This window comes from Pantherophis guttatus, chromosome 4 (genome assembly GCF_059756535.1).
Source record: "Pantherophis guttatus breed Tessera chromosome 4, ASM5975653v1, whole genome shotgun sequence".
NCBI lineage: Eukaryota > Metazoa > Chordata > Lepidosauria > Squamata > Colubridae > Pantherophis > Pantherophis guttatus.
This window is the reverse complement of record NC_142066.1, coordinates 34033392-34050085: the sequence shown is the minus strand read 5'-3', so window position 1 is coordinate 34050085 and position 16694 is coordinate 34033392. Positions and strand designations below refer to the sequence as shown.

Below are 16694 nucleotides of genomic sequence, written 5' to 3'. Positions count from 1 at the left end.
TCTGTTCTATTACAGAAAATGGTTTACAGATATGGTCCTGTTAGAGGAACATAATGTATGTATGAAGCCGAAACATTTCAAGGTTTGAAGAAATAGGAAGCAGAGTAAAATATTTGGTAGATTCATTGATCTTGAGCAAGAAAGACATCCAAATCACATTTTAGAAGAACTATTCTCATCCTTATCAATACCTATCCCTGTACAGATAAAAGCACATATGCCTCTTGCAATATTGATTGCTTCTATAAAAGCAAAATAAATCCCATAATTCAAAAATTCTGGAACCATACTTTGAAGGATCCTTCTAAATTAATTCTAGTTGCAGTAAAAGCAAGGTCCAGCTGAAATAGAGAAGTGATTCAAGAATCTCCCTGTACTGAAGGCAGTGGAGGAATTCGCACTACTTCGGGAGAACCGGTTGTTAACTTTCTGAGCAGTTTGGCAAACTGGTTGTTGGAAGAAATCATTAGGGCAGAGAACCGGTTGTTAAATTACTTGAATCCCACCACTGACTGAAGGGCTTCATTTGGGACCATTTGATAGAAATAATGGTATTGGTGTGATCCATCCTCAGTGAAGCAGAGCCATAGGTGAGATGAATACATTGGTAATTGAAAAAAAAATGACAAGGAAAAAGTTAATGTGTATATCATCTTATTATTGTGTTTGTCTCATAGTCAGTCAGACTGGATTTCACATTTTTGTCCATCTATCAGTCCTTTCAAAGATTTTGGGTGGATATGAATTGTTTGAGATATCATTAGGATAAGCTATTTCAAACAAAGTTGTCTTTTATAATTGACTGTTTTGTGCAATTGAGTTGTTTTGGGATTGTTTTTCCAGCAACAAGTAACATTTTGTATAAGCATTGTCAAAAACATGAATATTGAGTGAGATGGATCTATCATTTCAGCTGCTCCTATCGGATGCATACATTGGCTTGATTCTAAAACATAGAATTTAAGGATTGGAAATAATTTTGAGTGTTTTTATATTCAACACCATACCCAAGGCTGAACCTTTCCTGCCATCCAAGAAAAGGGATGGCTTGAAAAATTTTGTTTGAAAATTTCTAATGATGGATTTCAGTAGGTAAGTTGCTGCAATGGTAAGAAATCCCTCCTAGCTTTGATGGAATATACACCTGGAGAATCAGTGGATAATAGTTTTGGAAATACCCAGGAAGGAGGCAATAAATCTTATTAGAGAGATATTCAGATTAAGAGACTACACATCCCCAAGATGGATGGGAGAGGAATGAAAGTGATTCATGGAAAGTGATTCATGGTAATCACACACAAAGTATATCCCAGGAGATACCTAGTGGGCTAGATGTTATAGCTTTAGTTTGGTAAAATTCTGTCCATTTTATATATAAGCAAATAAAGAATTAAACTCAGTTGGCTTTCACTGTGTCATCTTTGGGCCTGGGATTGACACTAATTTGCAGTTTGGATTTCATTTTGTAATCCTTCTAACCAGTAGTGAAATCCAAATTTTTACTCCCAGCATGGCCAACTGTGTGGGCATGGCCAGTTTGATGCCACTCCCCAAACTGCTGGAATGTTTCCTCTTTGCATTGGATGAATCGGGTCGAAGCCACGCTGGCCTGAACTTTCCTCTTTGCATTGAGCAGACCAGGATGGTCCTGTGGGCTAGATTTGACCACATTGGGGCTGGATCTGGCCCATGGGCCTTGGGTTTGACACTCCTACTTTAGATAATGAGAACAGGATGTTCTGCCCCAGCTCCGGATTTCCAAGGATATTGACACACATCAATGGTCCTTATCAAATTTATTAAGTAGCAAGAATAAACAAGACTGGCAAAGGTTGGCAACCAGCTCAGAAAATAAGATATGATAAACCAAAATACTCTGATAATATTTTTTTTTTATTGAATTTCTATACCGCCCTACTCCTGAAGGACTCAGGGCGGTGCACAGCCATGAAATAAAACACATAGATATACAAAATTTAAAATCGAATAAAATGAATTAAATAAATTTGGCTGAATTAATACCCATAATTTAAGATACCCATATTTTAAAATACATTAAAAATTTAAAATTTACATTTAAAAGGGAGAAGATTTAGGCAAGGCCAGCTTGATGAAATAAAAGCGTCTTCAACTCGCGGCGGAAGGTGCGCAGATCCGGAATCCTCCGTATCTCTGGGGGGAGCTCATTCCAGATCGTCGGTGCCCCCACAGAGAAGGCTCTCCCCCTAGGGGCCGACAGCCGACATTGTTTGGCCGACGGCACCTGGAGGAGCCCCTCTCTGTGGGAGCGTACTGGTCGGTGGGAGGCTGTTGATGGTAGTAGGAGGTCCCATAAGTAACCAGATCCTAAGCCATGGAGCGCTTTAAAGGTGGTAACCAGAACCTTGAAGCGCACCCGGAAGACCACCGGGAGCCAGTGCAGCTCGATACGAGTTGTTTCCAGCAAGAAAGCACTAACTGCGTGCGACTTAAATAGGCTAAGGGAATGGCCAATTATCCACAAACTCTACTCTTGAGTAGACCTTCTCCTGCTGAGTAGCCACTCCTGCCTTTTGGCAGCCCTGCATGCTCGAGCATTGAGAAGAGGCTCCTCCCCTTCGCTCTCTCCATTTGAAGGAACCTCTGGAGGTTCTGAAGGCCCTGGCTGAGTCTCTGCCTCTGGCACCACATCCTCTTCAGCCTCCTCACTGTCTGACATGAGTGCCGGCTGTGCAGGCTGCTGGCGCAACACCACACCAGCCTCCTCTTTGTTGGGATCAGCCACAATCCACGCAGGCCACTGGCGGGCCACAACACAGGATGACTAAAAGTGGTTAACTTCAATCCTAAACCTATATGGAGAACTTCCGGTGGCACCGTAGGCGCCGAAGACACTCCTTTTGTGAGTGCCAGCCCCGTGATCTCATAAAGCCACTAGAACAGCGCAAATCAGCTGTCTAGCAGCTTGAAAACTTTCTCCCCAGGAAAAGGTAGGAAGAGAGCAGACGGGTTCAGGTAAAGCTCCCCAAGAAGCCCCAGGAACAATTCTGGGGCTCGAAGGGTGAGAGCTCCCTGGAAGCCCGACAGACCTCCAGATCCAGGACATTTTTGCTTTAAGCAGAATAAGACCCCGTGACCACCCCTGCAAACAACGCTGGGAATAAAACATCATTCGGAAGCAGGCTGAGTAAACTCAAGAGAGATCAGATTTGCAAGGACTAAACTTTAACTCCAAATGTGTATTACTTCCTTTTGATTTACTAAGGGGAGAAAGTGGAACCAAGATAGAGATTGAGCTTTAATGGGGTGTGAAAGTAAATGTTAAAAGGAAAGTTTTGTTTAGTGCTGGCAGCCCCGGTCTAAAATTAGAGATTTTTGCTTGGAAAGAAAGAAGATTAAAGGTTAAAAAGACTATAACAGTGTTTTTTTTTTTTTTTTAAAGGATTGATATCATTTAAAGACTGGAAATCTCTGGATTTGGTGGATTTGTTGTTCTGGTTGCTGAATAAATTTAAATTGGAAACTAAAAATGGCTTCAAAACAAATAAAGACTATTGTTCCTAAAAGTGCTGGGAGCTCACCAGCTCAAACGTCCAAATTGCAATCTCTCTCTGTTCCAACGGAACCACCAATATTAACACTTGAAATGTTGCAGGAAGCCCTTAAAACACAAGCCTCTGTTATAGAAAAAAAAATTACTTCGGTGTTTGAGAATAAAATTCAAGATGTTGCTGAGGAGACGGCTCAAATTAAAGAGTTTATTCAAAAACGTAATCAGGAAATTAGAGAAGATATTATCATGGCAGTCCAAGGTCTGGCAGGCCATATTGAGGCAATAGATGAAAAAATGGAAGAAATTAAGCAGTCTAATGAGAATTTGGAAAATAAAGTCGGAGATGTCCAGAATAAGATGGAAAGAGCTGAGGCAAATGTGATAATGATACAATAAAGAGATATGGAAGGAAGACGGAAGCAGAGGGGGCAAGAAAGGGGGAGAAGGAAGAATTGCTGGCACAGGCCCAAAGGGGAGCTTTGATTACTCAAGAAGATTTAATACAACTTTTGACTACTGTTCAAGCCTTGGAGATAGAAGAACCTAAAGATCAAAGACAGACCCGAGCAGCAGCCAAGTGTCAAGAAGAATTAAGAGCGCAGCAACTTCAGATGATTCAAGAAACTACAAAAACAGAAGCAGTGGGAGGAGCAAGACCAAAAAGCAAAATGCATGGAGATTTCCAGCAGATGCTCCAAAAGCTTCAGGGGACCAAGAATGGCAACTAGATTTCTGACTTGGAATGTTAATGGCCTAAATTCACCACAAAAGAGGAGAAAAATATTTCATTATTTGAAACAGTTTAAAAATGATGTAATCTGTTTACAAGAGACTCATATTAGAAGCAAAGATCAAAAATATTTAATAAATGCAAGGTTAGGTATACATTTTGTTGCTTCTGTTCCCGAGAAGAAGAATGGTATAGTTATGTACCTAAAAAAAGACTTAATTGACAAATTAATTGAAGCAGATGATCAAGGAAGATTTATAGCAATTGAACTTTTAATAAAAGGAGAAAAAATACTTTTAATTGAAGTATATACACTGAACCAACAACAGGAAAAAATTTATAAGCTTTTACATTCCAAGTTATTACAATGGGATTACAAATCATGCATTTTACTGGGCGATTGGAATGGAGTTTTGGACACTAAAAAAGATAAGAAGGGGCTCTTGCAAAATATCTCAATGCGTGCTAGATTGCCAAAATCGTTTTTTGAAATAGAGTTGAGAGATATCTGGCAAGAGAGGAACTCTGAAGAAAAAGACTTTACCTTTTTTTCTGATAGACATCAATCTTTCTCTAGGATTGATTTCATATTAATTACTAATGATCTTTTTTCTAGGGTGAAGAAGACAAAGATTTGTCCAAGAGTTTTAACGGATCATAGTCCAGTTTGGATGGAACTAGAGTATGGAATGGGATTTAAGAGGTCTTGGAGGTTAAATGAAAATCTGTTTAGATATGAGGAAAATGTAAAAGAATGTAAAAAATTTATGAAAGAATTTTTCATTATAAATTTGCATAAGGGTACATCTATGGAAATGGTTTGGGATACAAGTAAAGCATATATGATATATTTGAATAATAAATATAGACGTAAACAGAAAAAAAGGAAGGACTTAGAAGAGGAAATTAAAAAAAAAGAACAAGCTCTGATATTGAACTCAGCAGAGAAGAAAATAAAAGGGGCAATTAACTTACTGCAAGGGCAATTTAATATGTTAATGGCAGATCAGGTCGCAATTAATTTGCAATATGCTAAACATAACACTTTTTGCAATGTAAAATAAACCAGGGAGATGGTTAGCATATTTGTTAAGGAAAAAACAAAAGTCACGGACCGTAGAGAAAATAGAATATAAAGGTAAAGAGGTTTATCAGCAAAATATGATTAAAAAAGCATTTTTAGAATTTTATACGAGGTTGTACGCTAGTGATAAAATTCAAAGTATAGATGTAGATAGATATTTACAGAAAGAAAATATTCCTATAATTACAAGAGAGCAAAGGGAGGGTTTAAATCAACCAATAACTTCCGAAGAGATTATGTTTGCAATTAAGCAGTTGAAAGTGGATAAAGCCCCGGGATGGATGGTTTGACAGCTGCTTATTATAAACACTTGCAGTTAGAAATGGTGGGACCACTCAAAGAGTTATTTACCAACATACAATCTGGAGGAGATATACCCCCATCATGGAGGACAGCATTTATTTCTCTGATTCCAAAGGAGGAACAAGACCACACTCAGCCAAAAAATTATAGGCCTATATCACTTTTAAATACAGATTATAAGATTTTTGCTAAAATACTAGCAAATAGGTTAATGAAAGTCATGCAACAAATGATTCATAATGATCAAACTGGTTTTATAAATGGTAGACAAATGAAGAGTAGTATAAGGCAAGTGGTTAACCTATTAGAGTATTTGGGGAAGAACAACCTAATCCCTGCGGCACTAATATTTCTTGATGTGGAGAAGCATTTGATCGATTGAATTCGCACTTCTTATTGAAAATAATAAAAAAGATGCATTTTGGAGAATATTTTATACAATCTATTAAGGCAATATATCAGAAACAAACAGCACAAATAATAATTAATGGTAGTTTAACATATACTTTTAATATAGAAAAAGGATGTCCCTTGTCTCCATTATTGTTCATCTTGACTTTGGAATTTTTGTTGAGGAAGATACGTGGGTCGGACAAAATAAATGGAATTAAAATTAGGCAGTATGATTACAGAGTACGAGCATTCGCAGACAATTTGGTTGTTACTTTAACCCAACCATTACAGTCGGTTGTAGGTTTAATGGATATAATTAAGCAATATGGACAAGTATCTGGATTTAAAATAAATGCAGAGAAAAAGAAGATAATAACTAAAAACATGACTACAAATCAAAAAGTTGAATTAAAAGGATTAACAGGATTTGAAATAGTAAAAAAAGTTAAGTATTTGGAGGTTTATATTATGATATCAAATGCGAAATTATTTATGCATAACTATGATCCGTTGTGGCAAAAAATACAGAGAAAGATGGAAAATTGGAAAAAATTACAATTATCCTTGTTAGGAAGAATAGCAGCAGTAAAAATGAATATTTTGCTTAAGTTTTTCTTTCTTTTTCAAATGATACCAATACTTAAAAAAGATGAAAATTTGAAGATATGGCAGAAGGGTATTAATAATTTTGTCTGGGCAGGAAAGAGACCGAGAATAAAACAAAAAATAATGCAGGATATACATGAAAGAGGAGGTCTCAAAATGCCCAATTTAAGACTATATTATGAGGCAGCTGCCCTATCAGCAATGAGTGACTTGATGAACTCAACAGAAGAAAGAATATTGAATATTGAGGGATATGATCTGGTTTACGGGTGGCATGCTTATTTATTATATGATAAGAAAGTGGATAAGACTTTTAAAAGTCACATACTAAGGAATGCTTTACTGCGTGTCTGGAAAAAGTATAAGTATAAATTAAACAAGAAGTTACCAATGTGGGCAATACCCAGACACGCGATAGAGAATATAAGTGTAGAGCAAAAACAAGATGTGACTACATACAAAGAGCTTCTTAACAAGGAAAGAGGTATACTACAATTAAAATCTTTAAATCAACTAAGAGAAGAAAGGATAATTCAAACATGGTTTCAATATGTACAGTTGCAAGCTAGATGAAGAGAAGATCAGAAAATTGGTATCTTGCAAAATGAGGAGAACTTGGTAAAACAAATTAGAGATCAAAGTCAAATGCATATAAAAAGGTTGTATAATGCATTGGTAGAAATAGATTCAGAAATGAAGTTAGTTAAGGACTGTATGATAAAGTGGGCACAAAATATTGAAGAACTAATAATGATGGAAATGTGGGAAAAAATATGGGTAAGAAATGTGAAGTTTACGCAAGCCCAAAATTTAAGAGAGAATTTTTATAAAATGTTTTATAGATGGCATCTAGATCCTAAAAGGCTAGCATGTATTTATTCAAGTGTGCAGCCTAAGTGTTGGAGATGTGAATGTGATGATGCCAGTATTATCGTTTATGGTGGACATGTAAAAAAAATTAAGGCATTGGTGGATTATTCAAAATATTCTCAAAAAGAAGATAAAATTTACTCCACAGTTCTTTTTGTTAGGTATAATTACAAATTGTACTGTTATAGAGACTAAGTTGATTTTAAATTTAATAACAGCAGCCAGACTTTTGGTGGCGCAGTATTAGAAGAAGGAAGACTTACCTATTATTGAAGAATGGACATTAAAAGTAGTGAATTCAGCAGAGATAGCAAAAATTTTGGCATATTTGAAGGACCATTCAAATGAAAGATATATATCGGAATGGAGAAGATGGATTGACTATATTCAAAATAAATATCATACTAAAAAGCTTCAAATAGATTATGAATGAAACCAACTTTTTCTTCTTGAATTATGTTTTGTTAATTGAAAGGCGAGTTAAAGAGCAAGAGGGAATTAGGAGCCTATAGAAAGTTAGCATATTTTAGTTTATGTTTGTTAAATGTTATACCCTGTATTTGCTCTGGGAAGTCCGGGGTGGGGGAAGGGGGGTTGGAGGGAGAGAGGGGATGGGGGATGGGGGATGGGGGTGGGTGGAGGAGGGAAGGGGAATAGCAGGGATGGGGAAAAAATTGTTGTAATATTTGATAAAACTTTTTAATAAAAAAAAATCCTAAATCTATATGATGGTAGGCTTGACCTCTAATGTGATTGCACACCCCTAGTGAGAATGTGATCCTGTGTGCTCCCAGGCTTCAATTTATTGCTGGTTCATGTCAGGCCAGCTTATTATGATACCTCTTTGTATATGACCAGGTAGTGGATGAAGTGGTAAATTTTGATATGTATTAGTAAAAGACAACAATCTTGTTGTCTTAGAAATTTGAACAATTGTGTTTCAGACTTTCAAAAACTTTGAAGTCAAGGTTGAGAAGGATTGCTGGTATTGGCCATAAAATATGTCTGTCTGTGACTATGGACTCCATTCCTGAAATTCCAGAATGTGTCTGTATATAAAATTAGGTTGCATAGAATCATTGGCATCCTTCAGTCTCAAGAGACTATGGTATCATGCTCTGGAAAGAGGTCCTAAAACAGCATCTAGCATGACTAAAAAGGCCAATTCGAGAGTGGCAATCCCTTCCACAGTGAGGGCAGATACATTCTGTCCCCTGCCCAGCCCCCAGATTTTGCTGGTTCTGGGACTGCCTCTTTGCCTCAGCCTGCCGAAGAAGTGTCTCTTCGAATTTGAAAAGGCCATGTTGCATCTTTAGCATCCAAGCTGAATGATCGGAGGTCAGGGTTTCCCAGTTGTTAATGTCCATTCCCAGGGACTTTAGGTCCCTCTTGCAGATATCCTTATATCACAGCTGTGGTCTCCCTCTGAGGCACTTTCCCTGCACTAATTCTCCATACAGATCTTTCAGAATCCAACCATCAGCCATTCTCATGACATGCCCCAGCCAGCATAGACGTTGCTATTTCAATAATGTATACATGCTAGAAATTCCAGAAAATTCCAAGACTGAGCTATTTGGAACTTTGTTCTGCCAGGTGATTCCAGGAATTCATCAGAGACAGCGCATATGAAAGGTGTTCAACTTTCTCTCCTGCCATGCATAGAGGGTCCAAGACTCACTGCAGTACAATAGTGTGCTCAGGATCCAGGCTCTATAGACCTGGATCTTTGTATGTTCCATCAGCTTCTTATTAAGCCATACTCTCTCTCATAATCGGCTTGTTTTTAGGGGGAAGGGGAGTGTCTGTTTGAGTGAGTGAATCATGTGACTGCAGGGAGGAAGGTGCTCTAGTTCACCTCATGAATGAATCTGCTTGTTTCTAAGGGGAGATGAGTGGCTGTTTGATTGAGTGTAAATGGGAAGTCTTGTTAGCTGTGTGTGTGGAAAACTGGTTAGATGGTGTCCACTAGTCTTGGGAGGCAACTTATGTAGGAGAAGGAAAACTCCGATCTCAAACCTCCACTGCCTATTGGCTATATCCATCAATGGGAAAGTCTTCAGGAGTCAACCTCGAGGCAAAATCTGGAGCAGGAGTGAGGAGGAGTGCTAGAGGAGTAATACCTCTCTAAAAAAACCTTGGTCCAGCTGGCCCGGCTGGTAGCACCTCTAAGGGCCCCTATCCAGGGTTACAGGAGAAGAACTGTTTTTAAGGCGAAAAAGGGCTTTATGCCCCAACGGCAGATAAAACAGCAGAACCATCTTTTAGGAGAAGGGAAACTCTGATTACAAACCTCCATTGCCTTATGGCTATATCTACTACAGGAGTCAACCTCGAGGCAAAATCCGGAGCCGGAGTCCAGGAAGCAGTTCGTGACTGTGCACAATCACGTTCTGGTAACTCCTGCAATGCAGCTGGAACTAATCGTATCAGCTTTGCAATTCCATTGGACTATTTCAGTCATGTGGTGAGGGGGGATCTGCTGCTTGGGTAACAGTCTATCCTCCATATTAATCTACCCAGGCCTCGTGCTCTGGAGAGGACATTCCAGCTTTTCATATAGCATTGAAACAACACGGGAAATGGCAGTTACTGGTTTTAAGTCTTTGCTTGATTGGTGTAGAGTGTGACGCCAGGGGCCACTTTCGTCGGTGGGAGAGGTCATTGTACCTCATTGGGCAGCCCACCTTAAAGTTGCATAGACAATTTTGAGATTTGCTTATGTGTCCCAGCTACTTCTGGCCACAAAAACATTTCCTGGACAGCTGGGGTTGGTCTTTGATTTGGGGATAGAGAAGCTCCAGAAACCCTTTGTATTGAGGGACTTCAGTTTCAAAGAGGAGACCAATTTTGGTAAGATCTAGGAGCTCATAGCTTTTGTGGCAAGAAAAATGGATTTCTTTCACGTAGTCTCAGGCCTGATTCATGTAGCAATTCATACATTAGACTTTTCCGTCTGAGTAGATATTATGTGATCTGGATATATAATGATTTCCAAGTTAGCAATGCCTGCCTAGCCCCCCGAGGTCAACCACAGTCCTGATGGAGTCCTCAATGAAATTGAATTTGACACCCCTGATCTAAAGTGACATTCCAGAATGTTTTCCTTTTCCATTTTAAAAGTAGTGATTTTGCTCATGTTTTATAGTATACTGCCCTTTGTTTCCTTCCCTGACTTCACTTTCTTCTAGGTCAATGCCTCAAGTTTGATGTGGGAAGAGTGGCTCTCACTTCATTTTCTCAGCTTTTCCTGAATAAATTACTTGAACTCCCCTTGCAAAAGTTCTTGTTGAAATAATGGGAATATCATGTGTTCATTGTGTAGAATACCACCGGTTTAGAATCAAAGCCAACAACCAGAATGAAAAGCTGATCAATAGACCATGTCTTTGAAACCTCTCAGGACAAGGAGAGGATTTGAAATCATACACAAGTGCTCTGAACAGCTGTCTTTGGGAGGAGGCCACAAGATAGAAGTCTCTGGCAAGATTAGAGCTCATGGAGGTAAGAGAATAACCACCTTGCTCAAACCACAGCCATTATATTAGAAAAGAGATTTAGTACTCATATTTCCTTTTCTAATAAATTTCAGAAATTTCTTGTCAATTAGCCCACAGTTAGGAAATGTTTCTTTTCTTTAATTATATTGAAATTTTCAATATAAGAAACCTTTATATTGATACTTGTGGCAGCACTGGGTAAATTTTCTTTAATCTTTAGCAAAAGAAAGTTTTAATTACATGTTTAAGAACATAAAATGCACTATCCCAGAAAGAACTGGTACATAATCTGGAGTTCCTCCTAGATGCATGGCTCCTGCTCAAAGAACAGATGACAGCTGTGGTTTGGAAAGCCTTTGCTCAACTTCATGTTGTGACCAATTATGCCCTTTCCTGGATAGAAAGACTCTCTGCTCAGTCACTCATACCCTATCACTTCCCTATTTGGACTATTGCAATTCACTATCCTGTAAACCCCAGCGGAGGGATAAACCCTTCTTGTAGCCTTTCAGCTATGAAAACATGGTTCTGCACAGGGATGGGCTTTAGATCCTTTAGCAACAGATTCGCTGCCCCATGGCTGGGACAGCATCACCATGGTGGGAGGGCCTAGTCGGTTGGCTGCCTGCACCATGCTGGGGGGCATTTTTCACCCTCCCCAAGCTCCAGAGGCCTTCCTCGAGCCTCCAGGAGAGTGAAAACTGCTTTCCCTGAGGTCCAGAGGCCAGAAACAGGCCCGTTTCTAGACTCCCTGAACCTCCGGGAGGCCCATTTTTCATGCTCCCCAGGCTCTGGATGCTTTCCTTGAGGCTTTTTGGAGGCTCCGGAGGCTTTCCTTGAGCTTCCTGGAGAGGGTCCGGAGGCCCTCTGGAGGCCGGAAACAGGACCATTTCTGGACTTCCAAAACCTCCAGTAGACCCATTTTTTGCCCTCCCAGACCGTCCACACAGCCCCTGCATTTACCTGGAATGATTAACGGGCCACGTGGAGACTCCTGGGAGGGGTGAGGTGGGGCAGGATGGGCGTAGCCAGCCAGGGGTGATATTTAATTTTCATAGTGTCAACAGAGACATTTGCCGCTACAGAGAGACTATATCAAAAATGGGTTATGGAAGAGGAAAAAGTTCTGAAAAGTTCTAGACTGAGTGGAAACTGGATTTACAAATGACAGGCTACAAAAATCACATGGAAAAAGTTGGAGATAAAAACAAAATCTGATATTTGAATAACTAAAAGAGATACACAAGAATAAATCAAGAGAATGATCTGGATTATTTTTCCTATATTGGATTTACAAGAGAGTTGCTCAATTTTTAAATAAGCTTATGAGAAGAGATAAAGAAAAAAACAAAATGGAATAAAGCTCTTGATTTTATTTAAATGCACTGTTAAAAAGAAAAGGAGGAAATACACAACTGATTTATTTGACCAAGGTTAAAATAGATACGTTATTATCTCTGATAACCCTTCATGGATTTGGCTGTATTAAGCCTGGAATGACGATGCTTCTGATGAAGGGGGAAAGTAACTTCTTTATAAATTTCTATTCAAATTTTTACTATATTCTTACTTTCCTTTTTTATTTTTTATTTCTCTTTTTGCATTCTTTCTTTTTATGTACCTTCTACTTTTTCTTTTTATTCTTTTGTTTTCCAGTTCACATTAGTTTTTATTATTGTAATTATAACTTTTTGTTTTTTGCATGCCAAACCCACCACCACCAGAATCAGCCAATATTATTTCAAATGTACAACAGTAGCCTTTTTTTTTTTTTAAAGCATTGTGTCATATTGTTTTTCCTGGATGTAATAGATGTGACTTGCTGAGACAGGTACCTTGCTTCTTCAAGGGTTTCTCCATTTAAGTTTCCCTCTGTTATTCAGTTCAGGTTTCAAAACAATAATGTACCATTTGGGGAAAAATATGAAACTCAGCAATCCAGCACCGGAAGCTAAAATAGAGAAAACTTCCACAGCAACCATATATTTTCCTTTGGTGCTCAGGTAAGTTGGGACAAATGACAACCACACACTGCAGAACACTAACATGCTGAATGTAATAGATTTGGCTTCATTGAAAGTATCAGGTAAATTCCTGGCAAAGAAAGCAACTATAAAGCTGGCAATGGCTAAAAGGCTTATGTATCCAATCACACTGTAAAACATGGCAGGGGATGCCTCATTACACTGCAGGCTAATTTCACCCGTTCCTGAGTGCATATCAGCATCCAGGAATGGGAGACTGGTTGATAGCCACAATGTACAAATGCCGACCTGAATAAGAGAACAAGAAATAACAATGCAGCTGGCCAGTCCTTTTCCTAGCCACCAAGTTCTCTTCGTCCCTGGTTGGGTAGCTATGAATGCCAAAACCACAGTGATGGTTTTGGCTAGTACTGAAGAAATAGCTATTGAGAAGACTATCCCAAAAACAGATTGTTGCAGGACACACATGAACGTTCGAGGCTGCCCAATAAAAAGCAATGTAGAAAGGAAGCAGAGCAGAAGAGAGATGAGAAGAGTATAAGTGAGGTCCCGGTTATTGGCTTTCACAATGGGAGTGTTGTGATGCGCTATAAATGTTCTTAATAAGGCAACCGTTATCAGGGAAAAGAAAAGAGCACCGATGGCTAAACCCATTCCCATAGTTTCATTATAGGACAAAAAGGTTACAATTTTAGGAATGCAGATATTATGTTGCTTGTTTGGGTAATGACCTTCTTTGCATTCAACACAGTCAGGCATATCTAGAAAACAGAAGCTTATCCTTAGATACACAATGTTTGATACTGATGTAGTTCATATACATGTTAATTATAAAAAGTTAAAAGCAATTTTTTACAAGAAAACTTTTCACTTGAATGACTTATTTCTACAAAAATTCAATTTTGGATGCCTTATCTGGATTCTACTGAAATTCATTCAGTCTTATGATTTGTTCTACTGACTTCTCTAGTTCTGTCTAACTAACCAGCTTTTTAGCTATCTACATGCCTATCTATCTAGCTAGCTATCATTTATCTAAGACAAACTATATACCACCTATCCATCATATCTTTAGAAAAACACTGCAACCAAAAACTAATGTCAAAGAATTCCAACAATCTGATTTGCTTTTGGATTTTTTTTTTCCTGAGTAAATAACAAAATTAAAAATGAAAATGAAATTTACTAAGAAATATAGGGTAAAGGGCAGAATTTTCTTTAAAATGAAAATTCTCATAATTAAGAAATAACAGTCAAGTATATTTGCAACCTCCTATTTTCAATGAGAATCAGTTAATTAAAAATGGGACGGTTGAATACATAACAACTTCATTATAAACCTGAGAAACTTTAATTTAGGGAAGCAAGTTATACATTCAGTTTTTTTCTCAAAGATATGAACCACTACTCACTAGTACTCCACTAGTAGTGGCTCATGTCATTGAGAAAAGCACTTTATCTCTTACCTTCCCATTCAGAAATCTTGCCTTCTGGACAAGGAATGCAATCATAGCAGCAGAATGGCTCCCCTTCTTTCTTTTGTTTTCTGTAACCAGGTTGGCACTTTTCATTACAAACAGAGATAGGTTGCACCTAATTCATCAGTGAGAGTAGACAACATAAACCAACATAAACCAACACAAGGATAACTTTAGAATCCTTACAGTCCAAAGGACAGATATTCCTAGATAAGTTAGATAAAAATATTAACCTAAAGTTTTCTTCTTCTGATTTCGAGGCAGTTTATCCAAGCTCACTGGAAAAATCTGAAACAGGCTAATCCAACCATCCATATTTTGAAATTCACTTATATTAAAAGAGTTCTTTAACATTGGCTCCAATTTATGCCTCAAATTATTCCATGAATTGCTTTTAGAATAAGTTGCTTGCAAATATACATTATGTATTAAATCTTAAAACTGAAGATGGTAATCTTTTATTGCAACCAATATAATATAATGTTATGTATTTCATGAAAAAAATTATGCATGTGTGTGTATTTCATATATGAGTGTATTTGTGTGTGTGTGTGTGTGTGTGTGTGTGTGTGTGTGTGTGTGTTTGTGCATATTGTAGGTAGTCCTCAAATTACAACTGTAATAGAGTCTGTCCATTATGCTTGTCACCCAGGAAGATTTAAAGCAAATCACATTAAGTGAACATGCCCCCCATCCCTCCTCTCTTCGATACATTTGTTAATCAAATGCACAGGTCATTGAATGTGCATGGGGTAACTCAGGTGTGGGGAAGACAATGGGGAAGGCTACTGAATGAACAAGATCACCTGACTCCACCCATCCAAGGCCTCTCCTCACCCACTAAGATACCTTATATTCTGCTTCCCAACCCTGGGGGTCTCCTCTGTTGCTTTGGCCTTCTCCATGCCAATCCTGTCACTGATTGTTCACTTATCTTTTGAACATCTCCAAAGCTCAAGATGTCAAGATAGGAAAAAAGAACAGGCAAGGCCACATTGTACAAAATTGGCTGCCTTTTCCTTAGACAGTGGTGAAGCTGTTTCCCTTTCATCGCTAGATGCTTGTCTTCCCTCCCCACCATTAGCTTTGTTAATCTTACATTAGAGAAATTAATGGTGGAGGACAGAAGGCAATAGCAAACCTCTCTTTCTTGCATGCTTCTAGCATGTGCAAAAATGCGAGGTCTAATATGTTCCTGCAGGCTGCTGTCCTCGCAGCAAAAGTGCTTTTGAGCCTAATGATTCAGAAATCATTAGAATCTAAGCTTAGTTTTTTTTAAAAAAATCCTTTTTTAAAATTACTAAATATTTCTACATCAGTATCATTGTTATTTTATAAAATGGGTCAACTCTATTTATTTATTTATATAAACAAGCCTTTTTATGTATCTAAAAGAAGCTAATTATTATAACTGACATAAAATAACAGCAAAATTGAAAAATGGACAAAATTTTAAAAAAACATAAATATCTTTTTTTAACTATTAAACTTTTAATATAAATGAATGAATGAATGAATGAATGAATGAATTTAATTTCCCAAGTACCTGAAACCAGCCAACTGAATTTCATAAAAAGCATGGAAGATAGGATATTGATAATATTAGTGATGGATATTATCTTTACCATTAGATACGTGACAATGCACAGTCTTCTCAACAGCAATAAAGCATTTTTCCCATACACTGTCTGGAAAAGTATTCACAAACAGAAATGTCTTTGTGAATGTTTGCATACCATTCACTTAATTTAAAGGTACCTCAGAATAGGAAAAAGAACAAGAAGGAGAGGACAGTATTGACAGTTCAGGAAGAAAGAAAATAGTGTCTTAGTTCTGAGTTATGCCATGAGAAAAAGGGAAGTTTGAAAAAGGTGCCTGTTCATATACTTCAATTTCAAAAACTGAAACCCAAATGGAAATTAATTCATCCTTCTATATTAGAATAATGGTAAAAGAATATATTAACTTTTTAAAAAAAAAAATTGCAAACCATGCATGTTTCATTATAAAAAATGGTTTGCAGAAATGTGCATTTTAGAGAAGTACAATGTCTATATATTTGGAAACATCTAGATGACAATGTTTTTATGTGTACACCAAATCCAAAATGTTACATGATTTAAAGAAATAAGGGGGGAGGGAAGCAAAATATGTGGCAGATTCATTATGTTTGGCAGATTCATTCTGAGCAATGACACGTTTTAGGACAAGTA

General features: G+C 37.8%; 1 protein-coding gene across 1 annotated transcript; it reads right to left on the bottom strand.

Moving 5' to 3' along the window:
- Positions 1 to 12862: 12862 nt before the first annotated feature.
- LOC148113978 (vomeronasal type-2 receptor 26-like) lies at positions 12863 to 13762 on the bottom strand. Its single transcript, XM_087893584.1, has one exon. It carries the CDS (start codon positions 13760 to 13762, stop codon positions 12863 to 12865), a length of 900 nt encoding a protein of 299 aa, XP_087749710.1.
- Between the last annotated feature and the right edge of the window lie 2932 nt (positions 13763 to 16694).

Excerpts from the sequence above, each read along its gene's own strand:
- LOC148113978 (XM_087893584.1), bottom strand. The coding sequence starts at position 13,762 with ATGCCTGACTGTGTTGAATGCAAAGAAGGTCATTACCCAAACAAGCAA.